This window comes from Eulemur rufifrons, chromosome 8 (genome assembly GCF_041146395.1).
Source record: "Eulemur rufifrons isolate Redbay chromosome 8, OSU_ERuf_1, whole genome shotgun sequence".
Taxonomy (NCBI): Eukaryota; Metazoa; Chordata; class Mammalia; order Primates; family Lemuridae; genus Eulemur; species Eulemur rufifrons.
In genome coordinates this window covers 970,427-991,756 of record NC_090990.1, presented here as the reverse complement: position 1 = coordinate 991,756, position 21,330 = coordinate 970,427, and the positions used below count along the sequence as shown (strand labels likewise).

The following is a 21,330-nucleotide window of genomic DNA, read 5'->3' as shown; positions in this document are numbered from 1 at the left end:
GGGGGGCCCGGCCGAACACGCTGCGCATCTGCCGGGGGGTGGGCCCAGGGTGCGGCTGGCGGAATCTGGGGCAGACCCGCGTGTCAGCCTCTGCCTTCTGCTGCACCACCACTGACCGCGTGGGGAGGAGCGTTTGCGAGGACACATGGGTGTCGCCTGAGAGTGCCACACCAGTGGGAGAAACTCCCAGGTCATGTTCCCTTCTCCCTCTGTCCTGTGCCCTCACTGGGCTCCTGGCCAGAGCCCCCCAGGCCTTGGGGAGGCCCAGCCCTGGACCACCAGAGCCCACCGGGGGCCATGCGGCCAAACTGCTGGGCCACGGCAGCCTCTGTCCCACGCTCACAGCCCCCAGCCAGGGCTCCAGGGAGGCTCTCCAGCTGCTCCCCTCCCAGGCCTACGCAGGGGCGGGCAGTAGCCCAGAGACTCTGCCCTCATCCCTCAGCGGGTTCCCAAGGAAGCACCATCGCTTGGAGACCCCAGCCCAGGACAGGCCCTCCTGGCCCACCTCTTCGGGGTCCCAGCCAGGGGCCTTGGGGCAGTGGGCAGCAGGACTCTGCCCCGGGCAGACATCTGGTGGGCCTGCTTTCCCTGAAGATGGGTGGGATGGGGGGTTGTCTGTCACCAGCCCACCCTAGCCAAGTCCCTCCGTGTACCTGACCCGACACAGTGAGGAGCACTTGGAGGGCTCCCGGCCTGCGAGTGAGTGTAGCCTCAGCCTCTGATGACAGTTTTGCCCCGTGGCCTCCCTTCTCCGTGCCGGCGAGGACACTGGCTGCCCATGTCTCCCGCCCCTGACCCTGGGGTGAGGAGCACTTTCCTAAAGGGGTGTTTCTGGCCAGGGTCTGCAGGGCCCAAGGCAGACTTTGTGGTAGGCGAGGGCCAAGTGTGTGGCCCAGGGGAGCATCTGCTAAGAGCGTGGAGGCCGGGACAGGCAGCCAGGAAGAGGGACTGAAGGCTCAGGGGTGGCCGGCATGGCCGGCCCCAGAGTGGGAACAGTCCAGCCACATCTTGGACCTCAGGCCTGCCCCTGTCCTCACCAGAAGGCCCAGCCAGGAGGGGGCACATTCCAAAGCTGAGCGCCAGACAGGGGTCCTGCCCAGGAGGAACAAGCCCATCCCATAGGCTTAGGAGAGTCACACGGGGCCACACGGGGCCCAAGTTCATCCAGCAGACGTTTAATGATGCCCTTGTGCACAGGCTGGGGCCTGCAGACAGCGCCTGGGGGAGGAGAGGCAGCCCAGGGTCCTCCCTGGCAGTGGCCAGCCCCGGGGGAACACGCCAGCCCGTGAGGTGTGAGGTGGGAGCCCAGGATGCACGGCGCTGCTTCGCTCAGGAAGACCCAGCGGTGGGTCTGGGGCAAGGGTCCCTGCTCTGTGCAGGAAGTACCTTCCAGGGCTAGTCTCAGTCCCCAGGGGAAGGGTGGGTGGGGGACCCAGCCCTCGCTGGAGCCATCCTTGCACAACGGGGAGTCAGAAAGGCCCTGAGAGCTCTGCACAGGCCCCACAGGGAGGCAAGCAGTGGGAAGGACCCCATCCTGGGGGCCGTCAGGGAGGTGGGCTTGGGGTGTCTGCAGAAGGCACCCCTCATCCCAGCTTTGACAAAGGAAGGGCCGGGCCCTGGCCTTGGACAGATTGGCCACCTGCTGTGGCCAGGGGCTCTGGGCCTCAGGGCCTGGCCTGGGTATGTCCTGCAGCTCCTGCGAAGCTGGTCCCAGCTCTCCCAGCCACGTGTGGCTTTGGGTGGCAGCACGTGCCAGGGTTTCTCTCTCGTCCTTTAAAGGACTTGTGTGCTGGGGGGGGCGTGTGTGCACCCTCATGTCGGGCCTGTGACAGCCGTGCCCCTGGTGTCTTCATGAGCCTGGGTGCCAGCGCAGGTCCCTGTGCACTGCCTGCCTCTAGGGCCCATGTATATGAGAGGGGTCTGTGTATATGGGGGGGTCTGTGTCACCGGGGCCTGTTTATATGGGGCATCTGTATATTTGGGGGTCTTTATGTGACAGACTGTATATGGCGGGGTCTGTATTATGGGGTGTGTGTATACAGGGGGTCCGTGTATACAGGGTATCCCTCCAAGCCTGTTCCCTGAAGCGTGTGCAGCCAGCCCTGAGTGCGCACACGGGCATCCTTATTTGCACTTGTGCACGTAGTAGCCAGTGACGTAGCCCAGGATGAAGACGACCCAGAAGAGGACCACTCCTCCCAGCACCTTCATGGCGACCCCCAGCTTGCCCCCACACAGCTTCCGGGAGATCCTAGGGGGAGAACCACCTGGAGGTGAGCCCCAGGTCAGGGCGCAGCAGGGCCCCCCCGAGTGGACTGTGGGGGTCAGGGGGAGGGCAATCCCCAGGGCAAGTGGGTCCCAGGACAGGTGGCCCCGAGGCCAGGCGGCCAGCAGGGTTGGGAGGAGGGCCCTGGGCAGTCAGCCCGGCTGCAGCAGAGGGCTGGGCACCGTGGGCAGATGAGGCCTGCAGCAGGGACAAGGCAGGTGTCTACACAGGGGGTGACCAGCCTCCTGGGGCCAGAAGGGCTCCTCCCCCCAGGCCCCCTCACCTCTGGCAGCACGAGGGCTCCCCTGTGCTGGACACGGCCGCCATGCTGACTTGGTCCGGACTGCTGTCATCCCACCTGCTGTAGTGGACACTGCTCTCTGGGGGCTGCATGCTGCAGGGCTGCGGCGGGAGGGGCGGAAGCCTTCACTGGTGGGGAGACTGAGGCAGGCTTCGGGGCTCTGACTTTGCCGCCGCAAAGCACAGGGTCAGCCTGGGGATGGGGAGGGGGCACTCAGGGGTCTTCACCTGCATAGTCTCATCTGACTTAGCAGGTAACCTAGATGCAGAGTGGTTAAGCAATTGCCCAGGGCCATACCAGTAAGACAAGGCCAAGGACGAATTCCAACCCAGCTAGGCTGAAAGGTGGCCCAGCCCTGACCTCAGGAATGTGAGGCCTCCTGTTGGGCTGCCCCTACCCCCGCCCCAGGGCCTCCCCTCCCCTTCCTTTATCAGGGAAGGCTTCACAGCTGGTGCCCAGGCTGCTGCAGCCCTGATAAGTTCCGCCTCAACCCTGCCAGATGAGGTCCCCGCACTGACCCTGCTGGCCCCTGGGCAGGCTGGCAAGGAGAGGGATGGGCAGGGCAGGGCCCGGCGGGAGACCCGGGGGCGGCGGCTGGCACGGCCAGGCCAGACCGGTCTCTGTCCAGGGAGGAGGCCCCTGCTGGCCCCAGCAGCCCAGCAGCCCAGCAGCTGTGTCCTCGGCCTGTGTGCGGTGCGGCCCCTCCCCCACCCACCGCCTGGAGGGTCCAGGGCTTGGAGGGCACACTGTGCTGAGCGCTGGGCCCCTGTACAGAGGTAGGAGAGCAGTGGGACCCAGTGGGTGCCGGGAGCAGGAGGGGAGCCAGCTCCCTGCTGGACTCCAACCCACTGGTCACCGTGCCAGGCGCCCCAAGTGCCTGGAGAGGCAGAGAGAATCAGGACTCAAGTGGGGGCTCACAGAGCAGAGCAGTAACGTGGCTGTCACGTGTCCCGCTCTGGCTGCCCGCAGGCCTGTGCTGGGTGCTCCACGCGGAGCATCTCGTTCGTCCCAGACCTCTGTTAGGGCCTCTGCCCAGGCTGTGGAATTGGGGTTGGATCTCCAGTCTGCTGGGCCCCCAGTGTCCCCTCACAGCATCTGGCCCCAGCTGTGGGGGTGCTCGGGCAGGCAGCGGCAGGCCTTCCCCCCGCAGCGGGGAAGAATGACCTTTCTCCCAGGTAATCCTGCACACACAGGCTTAAAGGCACACGGGCTACTGACCCGCACGAAGCCAACCCTGAAACTCCCAACACGCTGTTTGCCCCTTCCCAAACCCCGGCCAGCGCGGGGAGAAGGGAGCCACACGGCCTGCCTTCAGCAGGGAGCCCTGCTCGGGGCTGGCGCTCAGGCCCAGGGGAGGCCGAGCCGAGCCGAGCGGTTAAGGGAGCTGCCTGTGCTTCCCCAGTGTGTTGAGGAGACGGCTATTGGCCAACTGTCAGCTGCCTACCCGAGGTTCCCCATCCCTGCTGGTGGGCAGAATCCAGTCTTGTTCCAGCAGCAAGGTGCCAGCCCCAGGAGACAGCTATGACCTGACACTGAATACCCTCAGGCCCTGCTTTCGAAAGTCACCCACCCAGCTGTGGGCAATGGGCCAGGGTGCAGCAGGGGAACGGGGGAGCTTTTGCTTCCTTGAAGGAAACTGTAGCCGCCTCTTTGCTCCCTTGACGTGATGGCTGGAGCTGCAGCAGCCGCCTTGCTACCTGGATGTACAAGCAACATCAGCCCCGGTAACGCTGGGTCTCCAAATCCAACCAGCAACTGCCCACCTATGGGCTTCTCCTCGTGAGGAGTCAACCCCAATTTGTCCAACCCCGGGGTAGCGGGTTCCTGTTACTTGCTGACTGATGTAGACTGTGGCTCTCAAGTCATCCTAGTGGACAAAGCCACCAAAGCTAGTGGGGTGCCTAGAGCTGGGCTCAGTCATCTGCCCAATGCCACATGGCAGGCAGGGGTGTGGCAGCGGGAGCCTGTCAGGGATGCCCTCCAAGCCCTGGGAGCCTCAGGGGGTCCCACCACCTCCTGGGGCGTGAGCGCGAAGTTCCTGGCACACAGTGGATCACACGCAGGCCCCTTCACCCACAGCACCTCCGAGGGCCCCACACTTACAAGGGAGATTCCCGCGTGGGGGCTGAAGCCTCCGGGCCGGAACGCGGTCAGGGCCTGGCCAGCGGACCTCGGACCTCGCCTCCTCCCAGCCGGGCGGGTCGGGCTCTGAGGTGCGGCAGATGGCTCGAGCCTTAAATTTTTTTAAAAAAAGGTGGAGAGGGGAGCGGCCCTGCCAGGGTCCGGGAAGGGAAAGTGGCCCTGGGGCTGTCCCCAGCGCTCGCCAGGAGTTGGGCGGGCAGAGCTGTGGGCCTGGCAGCCCCTCTGCGGGTGGCCGGGCGATCCGCCGGCCAGAGCCCGCGCCAAAGCCCACCGCCCCCGCCCACTGCACCGGGAAGCTGCGACGGACCCCGCGCGGCTCACCTGCGCCCGTGCCCCCGGCCGCTGCGCAGACGCGTCTCCAGGCCCGGCCGGGGGGCGGGGCCTGGCGGGGGCGGGGCTAAGCCGGGGGCGGGGCCCGTGCGGAGAGCGGCGGCCCGGGCGGGGTGGGGCGGGGCGAGCGGGGGCGGCGCTCCCCGGCCCGAGAGGCTGCGGACTGTGGAGCGCTCCGGGGTCCCGGCCGGGGAGGCTCCCAGAGGATCCGGCGTTCCTAGTCTGCACCCCGGATACGCGGAGGCTCTGCGGGGCCCCCGGCCTTCTGCCCGGAGCGCGGGGACCAGGCACCCAGACGCGGGGACCGTCCTCCTGGGGACTCCGAGGGCGCAGGCTCGCTCCCGTAGCTGCGGGAAGAGTGCGCGCACACGTGGGGTGAAGAGCGGGAAGGTGCGGGGCGGATTCCTTCCTTAGCACGTAGTTGTGTGCCCGGAGCCCGCAGCGTGCACAACGTGGACGCCGGGGAAACATCGGTGACCAGACACGAGTCCCCGCACGGGCTTTCCTTCCAGGAGCAGATGGGTGGGAACAGTGTTCTCCTCCCCCACCCGTCTTCCAAGTGGGCCCCACCCCCGCAAGAGCGTGCCCCAGCCAGACAGCCCCCGTGGCGGGAGGTCACAGGCCCCTCCCAGCGGGCAGGAGCGGGGACAGTGTCCGATCTAAGCTGAGCTGGGATGGGCATCCTGTCTCTGGCCTCCTGCAACTCGTGCCTCTGAGGGGTCTCCCGGGGAAGGAGCCAGGGGTGCAGGCTGGGGTGCGGACCCCCCAGCGAGTGAGTTTTGACACAGAGGGTGTCGATGTACCCCAAGGCGGCAGAAGACAAGCCCCTGTGTGGGTCCCAGGGGAGAAAAAGGTGAGACGGTGCCAACCCAAGGGTTTAATTCTGAGTCAGAGAGCAGGACATGGTCAGGGACGGCTGTTCCCAGCTGGGTCCGGGCCCCTGCAGGGCTGACCACGTCCTGGGGGCCTGGCTGGGCCTACTTGGAGGTCACCTTCTTGGGCTTGCTGGGCAAAGAGGTATCGGACTGGTGCAGGGGGACCACTCTGACGCCTTTCTGCTTCAGCTGGTTGTAGTAGTCAGTTCTCTCCGTGATGATCCTCTAGACAAGAAGCACGGCCATCGGGGTGACCGTCCCAACTCCGCACTGGGACCCCCAGGCCTTCTCCCCGGGACACCACCTCTTCCTCCCTGAGGAGGGCTCCGTGTAGCAGTGGTGTGCTGGGAAATATCTACAGCTGGCTCTCGGGGGAGGGAAGCAAAACAGCTCTGCTTTGTAGCATTTGCGGATTTCTGTGGTCTAAATAGTCCACCCAGACGCGGAGTCACAGGACTCCGATGGGAGGAGACAGCTCGCTCCCAGGGGCAGCCGCTGCAGCCTGTGCTGAATGCAGGTCACTTGTCACTCCTCCTAGAATTGTGAGCCCCGCCCCCAGACTCCTGGAGACCTTTGAGGTCAGCAGACCTGTCCCTCAAGTCCCTTCTGTCCTGTGTAGAGGGAAGTGTGACCCATCCCTCTCCAGTGTCCTCCGGGCTCCTCAGAACAGCCCGTTGCTGTGTCATGTCAGGCTATGGCAGGAGGGCAAAGGCGTTCTTCCCTGGCTACCGTGTTCTGCCTGGCGGGAGCAACCCCCGCCTCCCCCATCTCCCTCTCCTCTCCCCCTCCGGTCCCTCCTCAGACAGCAGTGACAAGGCCCCCACTGTTACAGCTCTGCAGGGCGTCCCTGGCCAGGGCGCAGCCCACTCCACAGGGGCAGGGAAGCAGGAAGGAAACGTGGGTGCTGGGGTCCACGGGCAGCCCTGCTGGAGGGGGTGTGGGACTTGGGAACGGAAGCAGCTGCGGTGGGAAGTGACTGTATTCGTGCATGGCTCCACAGAGAGCTCTGGGTCCCAGGAGGCCTGCAGGAGGCATGCTCCCCCATTACAGAGTGGAGCGTCTGGGGCTGAGAGAAACAAGGGGCCCCCAGCTTTGCTGCCTGGGGTGGAGGGTGACCCACTCCTGCCCAGTGACGCCCAAGGCTGCATTAAGTCCCCTACAGCGTCCTGCCTCTCGAAGCCTCTGCCTGGGGACCCGTGGTCAGGGAGGAGGCTGAGGCCGAGAAGGGAGGCTCTGTGCTGGGCCCTGGCTCAGCAGGGGACAATTGCAGCAGAGGGGCCAGGCTCCTGCTGCGGGAGAATCTCCAAGACCCGAGCAGCTATCCCCTCCCCAAAGCATTCAAAAAGGGCACTGCTAGTCACTTTTGCTGAGAGCAGCCCAGGCTGGCCAGTTCTGTGCGTGCTCGGGGACGATCTGGTCCCTCTGCCTGAGCAGAGAGAAAGGATGGTCCTGGCGGTCCCAGTGAAAGGGAGACACGGCCAGGATGAGCGCGGGGTCCCCTGGATCCAACCCGCTCCTCCCCACCCGTCTCCAGCTGCAGCTCTCTGGGCTCCAGCCCCGGGGTGGGGGCAGCTAGCCGGGGAGGTACCTGCAGGGCTTCTAGGATGTCATTGTCCGAGATCTCAATGCTGGTGTTCGAGGCCTTGACCCCGGGGCTGCTGAAGGTGGCCTGGATGATCTTGTTCCTCAGTCTCTCAAGCTGCGAGCAAGGGGAAGGCACCGTCACTTGCCTTTGCCAGACAACAACGCCTGCACATGGGCTGCGCCCTCCTACCGCCTGCTTGCCCTCACTTGTCAGGGCTGTAGGGTCAGAGAGGTCAGCGTGGCCTGCCTGAGAGCTGGAACGTGCCAGATTGAAACCCAGACCCAGGGTAGCCTAGCACCGAAGCCCAAAGACTTCCTACCTCAACAACTGTTTTTGTTTTTTTTTTTAATTGGAAAAGTAGAACCTGCACATAGTTCAACAACAGCAAAAAGATACAAAAGCTCACAGGACCCTGGGACCATCCTCCCTTCCCAGAGGAGCTTCAGTGAACAGACTCTCCACAAGCGAGGGGACTGTCCTTTGAGCTCCACCTGCCCCTTGCGTTTGGCATTCAACAGGCGACTTGGCGGCCCCTCCTCCTTTTCTTACCGACCAGGAGGCTGCCGTGCTGTGGACGTCAGCGTCTGACCGGCCCCCGTGGACGGGTCTTTGCACCATAACCATCGCTGTAGGTGTGTGGCTGCAGCCCAGCTCCCCACAGGTGAGCTAATCACGCCTCCCAGGAAACTGCAGAGGACACCCTCCAACCTGTGCCCCGGAAGCCTCAGACAGGGTCCCCCAAGTTACAGCGACAGGCTCAGCCCCAGCTCCTCAGCTCGCAACGTCCAGAAACCCCGACGATTTCGGAGGTGCCAAGTGTGAGCCAGGCCGTGCGACTTGGCATTGCCCCAGAGGCGCAAGCACGTCTGGTTTGTCTCTTGCACAGGTTTAAGGGGCGGCAGGAAAGTCACGATCCCCTGGGCCCCGAGGAAGGAGTGGGGGGGTCCTTTCCTTCTCTCCAGCAGTCGTCGGCTGCCCACTCTGTGCCGAGCACTGTGCCAGGTGCTGGAGGTGCCTTGGGGACGAGGGGCTTAGTCCCTGTACGGGGGCCTCCCCTGGCTGGGGGTCACCTGGGGTGTCCAGTCTCAATTCCCCGTCCCTGTGGGGCCCTATGCATCAGTGCTGGCGCTATGTCCTGCGGAAGCCCTCAGCATTCTCCGCACAGCTGTACCCAAGCAATGTGACTTGGCAACAAAATGACACTTATAAGGGACTACTGTTGAGTTGGAAACAGTTATAAAAGATGCAGGTGCAGGGGCTTCAGTGGCTCTCTCTGACCCAGCCAAAAGGAGGCCGGTTTAAATAGGAGAAAGGACACCGGCGAGTGACAGTTGGCATCCCTGGTCGGGGGCAGGTGGGAAGGGAAATGTTATTTCAAAAGCCACACACATCAGATTCTAAATCAAGGTGGGCTCTGTCCTGACTGTCCTCGCTGGCTTGGGTCCCTCCTGAGCAGGTGCCCCCGGCCTCCCCTCAGCCTGGACCACACCTAAGGTGGCAGTGACGGGTGCTGGGCGCAAACCCAGCAGCCCCTCTGAGCTGTCTGGGGTCTTAGGTGGGCATTTATCCTCTCCTGCTTGTCTGTAGAGTGAGGGTGATGACAGTGACTGCTCACAGTGGTGTGGGAAGGGTTAAGTGACTTTAGCCCGGCCCCTCGCCTCACTCCCCACTCATCTCCCCGCCCCAGGCTATCCAAATCCTTTCGCCCCTTAGCATCGCAGCCCGGGCCCCAGACACAGTCAGCCCCTGCCCACAGGGCTCCCTCCTGCCGCTACTGCTGACCAAAGTTTTGGGGTGCGTCACTGCACCCTCACTGTCTCCCCGCCCACATTTCTTGAGCGTCACGTCGACTCCATGCGGGTGCTGGGAGACGGACTACCTGGGGGGCGGGCAAGGGCCTGGCGCATACCCTGGACTGTGCGCTCTCCAGGGCCACGCGGGCCTGCTGCTCTGCCTGCCCGATCATCTCCTTCTTGCTCTGCAGCTCCTCCTGCAGCTGCCGCCACCTCTGCAGGTGGTTCTGGTCCTGCTCCACCTGGGCCTGCAGCTCGCTGGCCTTGGCGTCCAGCTCGGAGATGACGTGGTCCCGCTTGCCGAGCGCGTCTTCCAGCTCCGACACACGCTGGGGAGAGCCGGGGGCGACTCTCACTGGGCTCCTCCAGCCGAGGGCGGACCCAACCACAGTCTCAAAGAGCCCTTCATAGGGATCGTGGCCGAGGCTCACCCAGTGGGGTGCTGCTGGGGCTGAGGGGGCCCATGGCGGTGAAGATGCTGCAGCCTCACCTCACCCAGCTGACCCTCTCGCCACGCCCAGGCCGTCACCTGCCGGAGGAGGAAGTTGTCCTTCTCAATGCACCCCATCATCTCCTGGTGTTTCTTGTCCTCTCGGAGGTTGGAGAACTGGAAGGCAGACAGAGGGGCTGGCTCAGGGCACCCCCAGGTTGCGATAACAGACTGAACACCGGCATCTAACTGCGCTCCCCCCGAAACCACCCTAAAACGAAGGCAGCTGTGGCGGGATTTCTGTTGAAGACGGGAGACGGGAGAAGACAGAGTACTGAGAACAGCTGGGAGGTCGGCAGCAGAGGCCACTTGGTATCTGACGTTGCACATCCAAGAAAGCTGAACCCCGGGCCAGCGGTGGGGAAAGCTGCGAACGAGCCCAATTCACACTGGAGTCCCTGAGAGCCTCAGAAACTGGCGGTGCTGGGTTCTCCCAAACATGGGGCTAAAATGCGGGGAGTGGCGGGATGTTTCAGAAGCTAAGAGCCCCGGGCTCCTCCCAGACCCTGAGCTGTGGGGCACTGGCCCTTTTCCAGCCTGGCAGAGACCAGATGCCGGGAGACGCCGCCCGGGAGAGGGTGGAGAGGCCGGGCTGTGTGTGGACACTGCCAGCGTCTCCCCACTGGGCTCCCAGAGCTCCAGCAACAAGGCCTCTGCCCTCCAGGCAAGAAGTTCCTCCAGTTTCCTAGATTTCAGGGGAGTCTGACCAAACCAAAGAAAGACCTAAAAGTACTCTCCATCCAACTGCCCGGACACACCACTCTGCCTCTGAGCCCGGCATCGTCACCCGTGTCCTCAGAGATCCCAGTCTGCTCGGACGTTGGAGCAAAGCTCTCCACCAGATGATCGAGACCAAAAGCAAACTTAAAAAAAAGGAACTCGTGGGAAAGAAGTTCAAAAACTGCAACCATAATTAAGGCTGTCATCGAGGGAGGAGAGGATCCTTCAGCAGTGAAACGGAGCATGAGGGTGCTTCGAGGAAGGAGAAAACGAGGAACATTCAGAGAACAGAAGGGAGATCTTGTATATTTAAAATAATACAAAAAAATTAAAACTCGAGAGGGCTGCAGATGAAGTAAAGGAATCTTTTAGAAAGTAGATCAAGAAGATGAGGAGAGGAAAGGTGGGAGGGAACAGAAAAGAAGAAAAGATCAGGAGGCCCAACAGCCAAGCGATCGGAGAGCCAGGAGACTCCGCAAAAACGGAGGAAATAAAAACAACACAACGAAAGAAAAACTCCAGAGCCAAAGGACACCAGTTTCCAGATGGCCACTGAGTGCCCAGCACAGCGGAGGAAAGTTCACCCTCAATAAGGCCTGAAGCTGTGAGGTTCCAGAACACCTGGGACAGAGGTTGGATCTCACAACTTTCCAGAGAGGAACAAACATCCACTAAGAACCGTGTTGTATGAAAGAACAAGGATCAGGGTGACCCTGGACTTCCCACCAGCGACCCTGGAAGCCAGAAGACAACGAAGCAGTGCCTGCCAATGCAGAGGGAAAACGTTCTCCAGGGTGCAATGTGACATCCAGCCTGAGTTCTATTAATGTGCAGGATAAGGACATTTGTCGACATATCCTGTCCCCAAAAACTTCAGCCCCATCCATCCTTTCTCAGAAGACTGCTGGAGGATGTGCTCACCAAAAATAAGGGAGAAAGAGAAAGGTATGGGTTGCAGCAGTTTTAAAATTGTGGTTTATGAATCTTAACATTGTTTTACAAAACTTTTGTTTCATTTACGTATGTGTGCTATAAATAACTGTCTCAGTGATGTCAGTGCAACATGTTCTCACCGACACTGTGACAGAATGATACTGGGAGGAGGGCGGATGGAAGGGTCCCCTGTGGGGGCGGGGGGACAGGGAAGGTAAGAGGGAAGCATTAGATAATGTGAAGATGGAGAAAAATCTAAAATGGGCATTATGCGCACACTACTTAGCTATACGGAGAGGGCTTCCTAAGGAATCTGCTGGCAGGGTTGAAAGCAATTGCCTTGGGGGAGGGGCAAACGAGAGGGAGCAGGGTCAGAGGCTTCCGATTTTCATAACAAGCCTCGTGGAACTATTTGATTCTTTAAGCGATGTGCATGAATAACTGTGATAAAAATAAAAATGCTTAACAAAACAGCAAGACTGGGCTCAGTGGCGTAGCAGCCTCTCCGAGCTCGGACCGGGCTCTGGGCCCTCGGACACAGGGGCCAGAAGGTGCTTGAGAAGGAGCCGAGGGCACAGTGAATCGGAGACAGGGCGTGTGCGGCTGTGGCTGGCCTGGGGGGCACCCCAGCTCTGTGCTGTCGTTGTTGGACCCTCACTGAGGGAGGCCAGCAGCGTTGCTAAGCGCACAGCCACCTTGTCCGTCATGGCTTGTAACTGCTGTTTCCGCTCTCGAAGCTCCTTCTGCAGCATCTGGTTTTCCGTGTTGATCCTTCGCAGCTGCGATTCTTGGATGTCTACTTGATGTTGTAAAGACGCAATCGTTCCTGGGGGGCCACGGGCGAGGAGGCAGCAAGGGCACGAAGGCGCCGTGAGGAGCAGGGAGGGAGGGAGGGGACCTGAGCCCCCAGGCCGCCCTCTGCCCACCAAGCAGAGGGTTGGGCAGCCCCGATCCTGGGCCAGGCCCCACGGCCCCACCTCCACCCAGGGTGGCTGGGGAAGCCTAGGATTCCCCAAGTCCCGAAGCGTCCTACCCGTCGCGAGGGAATATCTGGTCCTGGTGACCTCCAGCTCGTACTGGAACTCCAGAATCACCTGCTCGTATTCCTCCAGCTGGGCCATCAGCTCTTCCTCGAAGGACTCGCCCAGGGAGTAAACCCTTCTCCTGGGGTTCTCCTCCTCCTCCTCCAGCAGCTCCCTTTTCTCCTCCTCCTCCTCCTCCTCCACCTCTTCCTCCTCCTCCTCCTCCTCCTCCACCTCTTCCTCCGCATGCACAACCACTGTCTTGCCCACACCACCCTTTGCCCTCGCGTCCTCCGACCCCTCCAGCTCCCTGGGCGGACCCTCCTCCTCCTTCTCCTCCTCCTCCTCGCCGCTGCCCTGCTCCGGCCGCTTGCTTGTCTCTGCCACCACATGCTCCTCCTGCATCTGGGAGGGGAAGGCGGGGGCTGGGTAGGGCTGGAGGGTGTCTGAGAGTCCCATCCGAGGGCCACCCCAGGACAGGGCTGCAGGTGGGGTCAGCCCTGGCCCGGGCCTCCTTAGCACCACCCCGGGCAGCCTGGGGGCTCCTGGGCTGGGCCCACACCTGCGCCTGCTGCCCGCGGCCTCACACCTGCTTACTGCTCAGCAGCTGCTCCTCCCTGCCTCTGTGGAGGGCCCTCAGGATGCTCAGCCTGCTCACCCTCAGCGGAACCTCCGTGCGCCGCTCCTGCAAGAGGCCGTGTGGACACTCAGCTTTCCAGCCACTCCCACAGCAGCCCCCAGGGATGCTGCTGCCTCCCGTCCTCCTGAAAGGGGACAGCAGCCTCTCCACGTTTAGGCCGGGGAGGACCCGTGCCCTTCTGCCAAGGGGACAGGGGAAGGGAGTTCCATGTCAGTGGAGGGGGGACAGTGACCTGCAGATGGGCAGGTGGGGGCAGTGGGGCTTCGGGCAACCCCAGAGCAGCCACCAGCAAGCGGTCTTGCAGCAAAGAGCAGCCTGTGTGGAAGAATCTGGGGGCCTCAGGCCACTCACACCCACCCAGCAGCCACGGGAGCATGGGGACAGAAGCCCTGCCCACTGTCCCCGTCTATGTCTAGGTAGTTCTCTCCGGAGTGTCCGGCATGGTCTGCAGCCTTCCCCTGGCCCCCACTTCACGTCTGCGCCAGCATAAACTCAGACTGTGTCCTCAGGTATGAAAGAAACTGGGTCTCAGGAAGACCAGGTGAGCACCCTGGGCGCACAGACCTGCCTTGTCCAGTTCTCCACCCAGACCCGGAGCAGGATGGCCGCAGCCCCAGCCCCAGCCGTCAGGAGCCTCACGGCCAGGAAGCAGGCAGAGGGGAGCCACAGCCAGGGCAGTCGGCCCACAGCAGCAGCTTGGGCAAGGCCTGGGGGATCCATCTGCAGCAGTGGCCTGCCGTCCTCCCAGATTTCGGAGGTCAGTTCAGCCCTCATTTCACAGGTCAGGAAACTGAGCCCAGAAAGCGCTGTGACTCGCCCCAGGTTGGAAGCAAGTTGGAAGCCAAGGGCAGGTGTCTGAACGCCCAGCTCACCGCTCTCATTGCCATTTCCTGCTCTGTCCCCCTATCCCGCATTCTGGCAAGATCCGGACCCAGTTCCATGCTCCCGGTGAGGAACCAGTAACATTCCAGGAGGCCTTGGCGTGTGCCAGGGGCCTGCGGTCACCAGCAAGTGACCAACGGGACCTGCACTCTCCCCACCAGGAGCTGGCTCACCCTCCTGAACGGGGTCTCTTGGGCTTTGGTTTTCAGAAGGGATTTCAGCTGCTTCTTCAGGGCCTCCCTCTCCCCTTGGAGTGCGAAGATCTCCTCATCTCTCTTCTGAACCTGCATCTCCAGCTTGGACAGGCGCTGGATCTCCTCTCGCAGCAGGAACAGGAGGTGGTCCTGCGCAGAGAGGCAGGGCCGCCCGTGGGCCATCCGCCATGCAGACTCCCCCTCCCGCCTCCGGCCCAGGAGGGGCGGATCTGCTGTCCCGAACCCCAGGTCCGGAGACCAAGGCGCGTCCTTCTAGCTCCTTACTGCAGCCATGCCCTGCGCCCCCAACACCTATCCACCTGGCCTGAGAGCAGATCCAAGGGGATTCGTGGCAGTTTCCCTTTCAGGCCGGTGCATGGTGAGTGCCCCCACACTTAACCAGCAACACCCCCTGAGAGCTGCCCCAAGGGGCTTGTCAGGGAGCCCCCCACCTTCCCTTCTCAAAATCTCAACTCCCTCGATTCTTCAGAACTGAAGACAAAAAACTGAAGATCTTTTCAGACAAACAGAATTGAAAAAAATGTTCACCAGCAGATCTGAGCTAAGAGAAATACTAAAGGGAATTCTTCAGGCAGAAGGAAAATGACCCCAACAGAATATTCTGGAAGGAAAGACAACTAGAAAGTCCCCCAAATGTGTGGAAATTAAGTGATGGGCTTCTATATATCCCATAGGTCAAAAAAGAAATCACACAAGATGTTAGAAAACATTTTGAACTTTTGGACATAGCAAGACTTTGTGCAGCTAAAGCTGTGATTAAAGACAAATACATAGCCTTAAAATGCATACTTTGGGGAGGGATAGCAAATCAGTGATCTAAATATCTCAAGAATTCAGAAAAGAAACTGAAAATTAAACCTAAAGAAAGTAGAAGGAAAGGGAAAGTTATGTGCAAGAATTAATGCTATAGAGAGGGAGAGAGAGGAGGAGGAGGAGGAAGAAAGAAGAATAAAACAAAACATTGCAACACTTTCGGATTTGGAGAATCTGAAGGGTATGTGGGAATTATTTGCACTATGTAGTCTCACAACTTGCCATTATGTCTGAAATACAAAGTTAAAGTGGAAGAACAATAATGCAGAAATCACAGTTCATCACCCTGGCAGTGGTGACTTAGAGACGCTTGCACGTGTTTTATAATAGCCCAACGACTTCTGGAAAGAACATGCTCATTTCCAGTGGGAGCTTCTGAGTTTACACAATGCAAACTTGCTGCTGCTGTTAGCTCTCTTGCCACCAAATGAGAAAAGTTTTATCTATGACAGCTTAATGAAGGCAGAGATGAGATAAAGAAAACCCTAATGATACCATTTGGGCTGCTGGAGGCAGCCAAGCCTGCATCCCTTCCCTTGGGTGTTTCACATACATGATCTGTTAAGTCCCTCCCCTGCTGTTTGATTAATAACGGCAGTGCCATGAACAGCCTTTTCGTAACCTGTACGACTGTATCTAGTTACATCCTCAGGCTATTTCTCAAAAATGGAATTGTTTGGTCAAAGGGTAAGAAACACCTTTAAAATTGTGAAATCTATACTAACGCAGTGCTAGAGTTTCAGGAGTTAACATAAAATGAAGGCTGTGGACTCTCACTCCTTGGGACTTGTAGGCCCCACTGTGCCAATATCCAATCACACTCTCCCCTGAACCCACGTGCCCCAACAACTCTGCAATATTTTGTTGCTCATGTCCATAATTTTCACCAAAAGCTTTGCCAGCTTAAAAAAATGAATGAATACGATAGAAAATAAGCATACACTAGAGAAAATCAACAAAACCTGAAGCTGATTCTAAGAGAAGGAGATTGACATGGGTAAGCCTCCGCAAGACTGATGGAGAAAGGAGAGAAGGCAACGTCACTGTCCCAGGGATGAAGAGGAGGCCACCCCTTCTCGGCTAACAGCTGCGGAGAGGATAATGGTTTTCCTCGTGTCACCTACAGCATGAGGCTAATACATTTGAAACTTACACAAAGTAGACACAGTCCTAGAAAAACACAGCATACAAAACTGAAACAAGGCAGGAAAGGAAATCCGATTATCTTTTAAAGGTACTGAATTTGTGATTTATAAATTTAATTTAATTTTATTTTTCTAAGACAGGGTCTCACTGTCTTGTCCAGGCTAGAATGCAGTGGCCTGATCATAGCTCACTGTAACCTCCAACTCCTGGGCTCAAGTGAGCCTCCTGCCTCAGCCTCCTGAGTAGCTGGGACTACTAGTGTGTGTGACCACACCAGGCTAATTAAATTATTTTTTTTTCTAGAGATAGGTCTTACTGTGTTGCCCAGGCTGGTCTCGAACTCTTGGCCTCAAGCGATCCTCCTACCTCAGCCTCCCAAGGAGCTGGGATGCCAGGTGTGAGCCACCGCGCCCAGGTCTCAATTTGTGATTTTTAAAAGCTCCCATGAAAGAAATCTCCAGGCACAGATGCTTTCAGTGGTAAATTCTTCATAAATTAATCTTACACAAACTCTTCCAGAGAATAAAAAAAGAAAAAAGGAGGTGTTTGCCAGCCTTTTCTTTTCTTTTTTTTTTTTTTTTGAATGAGGCCAGACTAACCTCAACACCAGAGTCTGACGAGGGAATTACAGGTCGGGGAAGTGGTGGGTCCATCTCTGTCATAAACACAGATTTTTAAAAAAGAACAATACAGTGAATCGACTTGGACGTCAATCTTTGCATAGCAAGCTGGTTCTCATCATTAACATTTAGACTCCATTCTCCAAAGTGGAGTGGGTGGTCCAAAGGTGTGTGGGTGGGTGGCTGGTGGTCGCGTGTGCTGCCTACGGGCTGGTGAGTTCCGGACACTCACTGGGATGAGGAAGGACAGGGACCAGGGCACTTGTCAAGTGGGAGGGCTGGAGGTCATTCGGGACGGGAGCTGGTTGACACGGCTAAGCAAGTTCTAGAACGAGGGTCTCTCGGGCGGGCAGGGCCGGCCTCTCGAGAGGGACCTGGAGCCAAGGAAGCGGGGCCAGTACCTTCTCCTGAATGACCGAGAGGTACCAGGGCGTCCTCTTTTTCGGGTGGCTCTGGGATGCGGCTGAGCTGCTGGTGACCGGACTCAAAGTCTGGGACTCGCTCCTCTTCCCCAGATAACTGAACTCGCAGGCGCTCTGACTGAGCAGGGGGAGGTGCCCTGCGGGGGAGCGGAGGACCAGAGAGAAGCCAGCCTTGTGCCTGCGGAGCCCCTCTGCCGTCTTGGATGACAGCGTCCGTGCTTTGAGACTTCCCTCAGGGACGCCTGCTGCCCAGTCAGCCCCCGACTGCCTCTCCTCACCACCGTTCCCAGGTCGCGGGAGCACCCCGCGCCACGCCCAGACCTGCGCCAGCGTTGGAGAAGCGAAGGACGCGTCCAAGCGCTGGTCAGGATGCCCAGGACACCGGGGACATCCTGAGGCTGCCCCTGTGCACCTGGAGGCCCGTCCCCTCCTTGGGCCTCAGTTTCCCCATCTTTAAATTGAGGGGGTGGATTCTCTCCCTCACTGAGCCCAAGGGGGACAGGTCGCTACAGCCCTAGGTTTCCTCAGATGAGTGTGGATTCCATCGCTGGGTGAGGAAAGTCAGTCTGTTCCCCTGCGGAAGCAGCGTCCTGTGACCTCCGGGTACGGAGGGGGCCTCCCACAGGCCTTCGTGTGAGGGCCGGGCGGGGACAAGCTCTTCAACTGCGGTTCTGCCAGAGACAAGGACCCGCTGTCCGGGCCGCAGCAGACACCGTCAGCGAAGGCAGAGCTGCTCCATCTAAGGGGGCCCCGGCCCGTCGCAGGGGCCCTGAGAGGTGGCAGTCCCGGGAAGGAGCTCCACGGGCAGGTGCCCTGGGGGGGGGCAGGCCACGTGGTCAGGGCCCGGCAGGTGCGGGCAGAGGCCCTCAGGGCTCCCTCACCGTCCAGGCTCGTGTCCGAGCCCCGCCTGGCCAGGAGCGGGTCCTGGGTGTCCCCCCACATGTCCAGGCTGAAGCACACTTCCGAGGACAGAACGACCTGGGTGGGTGAACCTGCGGAGTGTCAGAGATGCCACCTTGTGACTGCCGAGGTCCAGTCTCCCCGAGATCCCCCGGGCAGAGACTATCGTGTTATTAATTCTTAAGCACCAGGTAGGGTGAAGGTGACTTCTCTCGACGGGTGCGTGGGATTGGGCCTGGGCTCCGCCTCCCGCCACCTCAGCGCACCTCCCGGCTGGGGACGGCGGGTCTCTGCAGTCGATGGCTCCTCCCCCCGAAAGGGCAGGTCTCACTTTCTTTTATAAACACCTGCTCCCTGAAAGTCTCGGGAAGACCCCTGCCTCTAGACCAGCCCACCCCAAGGCCAGGCCCCATTTCCTCTAAACTGTTGGGAATCGTCCCAGTGACAGGCGTCTGTGAGCAGGATGTGGACACAGACCCCACACCCAGGGCGCCGGGTGGCCCCTCAACCCTCCCAGGGACCTGCCCACAGCCACTCAAGGCTTGGGGTGCCGGCCACCCGCCTAGCCCCGCTTGCTGAGAAAGGGGGTGCGTGAGGCCCAGACAGCTGGGGGCCCCAACGGTGGCTGAGAGCCGGGGAGGAGCCCCATGGCTGAGCCTGGAGCGCACCACCCCCCGGGACACACTCTGTGTGGGGACACGGAACAAGCCGGGCCGGGAGCTGGGACGTGGGCATGAAGCCTTGGCCCTGAGCAGCGTCCTCCCAGTGACCCCCGAGCCGGGCAGCTGCTTCTCTGAACCCCACGTTCTCAGGGAACCATGAGAGGTTGACGAGACAGTCGCTGAGGCTGCTGAGGGTCTGTGCTCCCTCCCAGGGTGCTACTCATGTCTTTGGCCTCATGGGGCTTTTTCTCCCTGGAGGCTTCCAGAATCTTCAGCCATCTCCCTGTGCCCTGCCCCAACCCTGCTGACTTGTGAATGGCAGGAGAGAAGGTGGAAGGCCGGAGACAGACAATGACAACAGTGAGGAGGAGGGTGGTCCCCTCAGCCCCCGGCCCACGCGGCCCACGCTGGCCGAGCAGTGCGGGAGGCCCCGACTCCGAGGGGCCGGCGGGGTCGCGGGTGGCCCTGGCGGGGCTCTTACCGCGGTTGGAGACAGGCGTGGCCCTGGTGCTGAGCTGCAGGCAGTCGGGACGCGTGCGGAAGGCCTTGCGCAGCCCCTCCATTTCCGACTGGAAGCCGCCGGGGCCTGCGCTGTCCTTGAGCTCCCGCTGGGCGAGGGAATGGGGGACAGTCGCTGAGAGGCGGGGCCCTCAGGCCGTGTGCCCACTGCCACCGCCTGGTCCGGCCCCTTCCCGGCAAGGGCCACGCGGACCCTGCTTTAGAAACCGCTTCGGCTAAGTGCAGGTAAGGCATCCCCGTCCCCGGGAGGGCTCAGGCCCCAGCATGGCCAATGCAGTCACCCTCCCCGGCTACGGTTCCCTTCCTTGGTTTCTCCCTCCCCCTTCACGGTCCTTTCCAAGACACTCCCGAGGAAGTCTGGGGCCCACCAGCCTCTTCCCTCTCCAGGCCAGGAGGACGGCCAGGAGGACGGCCCAGAGCCGCAGCTTCCCGTGGAGCCATGGAGCCGGGAACTGAGGCCCAGGCTCTCCGGAAGCGGATGAGACCAGCAGGGTTTCTTCGCCTGGAATCTACCTACGCAGCCCAGAATGCTCTACCAGCCGACCCCTTGTGTGGCCTGGGAAGCGGGTCTCGTCCAGGTTAGCTGCGCTGGGCCAGAGGCCCCGCCCGAGGCCCCGTACCTTCTTCCCGCAGTAGCCGCCGACGGCCGGGGCGGGCGTGCCGAGGGGGCCCTGCTTGCGGGGCAGTTTCAGCTCTGCGCACTGGGTGTTCCGGCTGGCCACGCCCTGCAGGACCTCCAGGCCCCTGGCGATCGAGCCGGGCGTCAGACTGTGCTGCTCAGACTTTTGGGCTTCCTTGGGTAACATCGGGAGGGTGGGACACGAGGACCAAGGTTTGCCACCTGAATGAGGACGGGGTGGGGGGGGGGACCTGCTCCTGGGGACCTCTCTTCAGTCTGGCTTGGGGTGTCGAGGGGGACACGGCTTCGGGCGGGGACCTGCCGACGGGTTCAGGCGGGAGAAGTCCCACTTCCAAAGCTCCATGTCCTGTGGGCTCCTTGGAGCAGTGGTGGCATCACAGATGTCTCCATAGAAACAGGGCATGTCACAGTCGTCTCAAGGTTTTGCAATTAGGGCAAGGGGCTGGGAAGGGGCCTCAGACGCGGTTGGGTGTTGAAGTGCAGGGGAGGTGGCCTGCGGCGCGCGGCCCGTCCTTCCTTCTGTGGGGTTTTCCTGCGTCTTCACACCAGCCTTTCCCTCACTGAACACGCACTGCTGTGTCAGTGGCCCTGTCACAAAAACTTAATGTCCTTGGTGAAAACCCCCAATTTAGGAGCACTTCGTAACATTGGGGGGGAAGAGAGAGACCTCTTCCAGAGAAAGGCTGGTTGTTATTGTGTGTGTGTGTGTGTGTGTGTGTGTGTGTTAAAACACACATAAAATTTTCTGTCTTAACCATTTTTAAATATGGAGTTCAGTGGCATTAAGAACCTTCACATCATTGCACAGCCATCCCCACCGCCAGTCTCCAGAACTTTCCTTCAGGGCACGAGGAAACTTACCCTGATGGCGTGAGCTGTCTCCCCTGGTGGCTTTGATGTGTGTGTCCCTAATGATCAGGGACACTGGGCGTCTTCTCATGTGCTTATTGGCCATCTGCGTATCTCTATGGAAAATTCCTATTCAAGTTTTTTTTGTTTTTTTTTTTTGAGACAGAGTCTCACTCTGTTGCCCAGGCTAGAGTGAGTGCCGTGGCGTCAGCCTAGCTCACAGCAACCTCAAACTCCTGGGCTCAAGCAGTCCTTCTGAGTCAGTCTCCTGAGTAGCTGGGACTACAGGCATGTGCCACCATGCCCGGCTAATTTTTTCTATATACTTTTAGTTGCCCAGCTAATTTCTTTCTATTTTTAGTAGAGACAGGGTCTCGCTCTTGCTCAGGCTGGTCTCGAACTCCTGAGCTCAAGCAATCCTCCCGCCTCGGCCTCCTAGAGTGCTAAGATTACAGGCATGAGCCACTGCGCCCGGCCCTATTCAAGTTTTTTAATTGTTTTTGGTAGGTTTTTGTTTAGTTTTTATATATTCTGGATGCTAATCCCTTATCAGGTATAAGATTTG

At 60.1% G+C, this 21,330-nt stretch overlaps 2 protein-coding genes across 4 annotated transcripts; both read right to left on the bottom strand.

The window, feature by feature from the left end:
• Nucleotides 1–1,176: 1,176 nt before the first annotated feature.
• SMIM1 (small integral membrane protein 1 (Vel blood group)) lies at nucleotides 1,177–5,066 on the bottom strand. Of its 3 annotated transcripts, XM_069477269.1 has the most exons (4): nucleotides 5,031–5,066; nucleotides 4,671–4,800; nucleotides 2,550–2,759; nucleotides 1,177–2,251 (listed from the first exon to the last, which is right to left on the bottom strand). In XM_069477269.1, the coding sequence occupies exons 3-4, from the start codon at nucleotides 2,657–2,659 to the stop codon at nucleotides 2,125–2,127; spliced, it is 237 nt and encodes a 78-aa protein (XP_069333370.1). In that variant the 5' UTR covers nucleotides 2,660–2,759; nucleotides 4,671–4,800; nucleotides 5,031–5,066; the 3' UTR covers nucleotides 1,177–2,124. The 3 variants fall into 3 exon arrangements, with proteins under 3 accessions (XP_069333370.1, XP_069333369.1, XP_069333371.1); XM_069477268.1 differs by having other exon boundaries at nucleotides 4,671–5,041; XM_069477270.1 differs by having other exon boundaries at nucleotides 2,550–2,668; nucleotides 4,671–5,041.
• Nucleotides 5,067–6,016: 950 nt separating this feature from the next.
• Nucleotides 6,017–20,082, bottom strand: CCDC27 (coiled-coil domain containing 27). Its single transcript, XM_069477584.1, has 12 exons — nucleotides 19,897–20,082; nucleotides 19,239–19,365; nucleotides 18,077–18,187; nucleotides 17,175–17,332; nucleotides 14,153–14,293; nucleotides 13,047–13,142; nucleotides 12,469–12,862; nucleotides 12,131–12,261; nucleotides 9,822–9,899; nucleotides 9,409–9,621; nucleotides 7,503–7,613; nucleotides 6,017–6,139 (listed from the first exon to the last, which is right to left on the bottom strand). The coding sequence occupies exons 1-12, from the start codon at nucleotides 20,080–20,082 to the stop codon at nucleotides 6,017–6,019; spliced, it is 1,869 nt and encodes a 622-aa protein (XP_069333685.1).
• Between the last annotated feature and the right edge of the window lie 1,248 nt (nucleotides 20,083–21,330).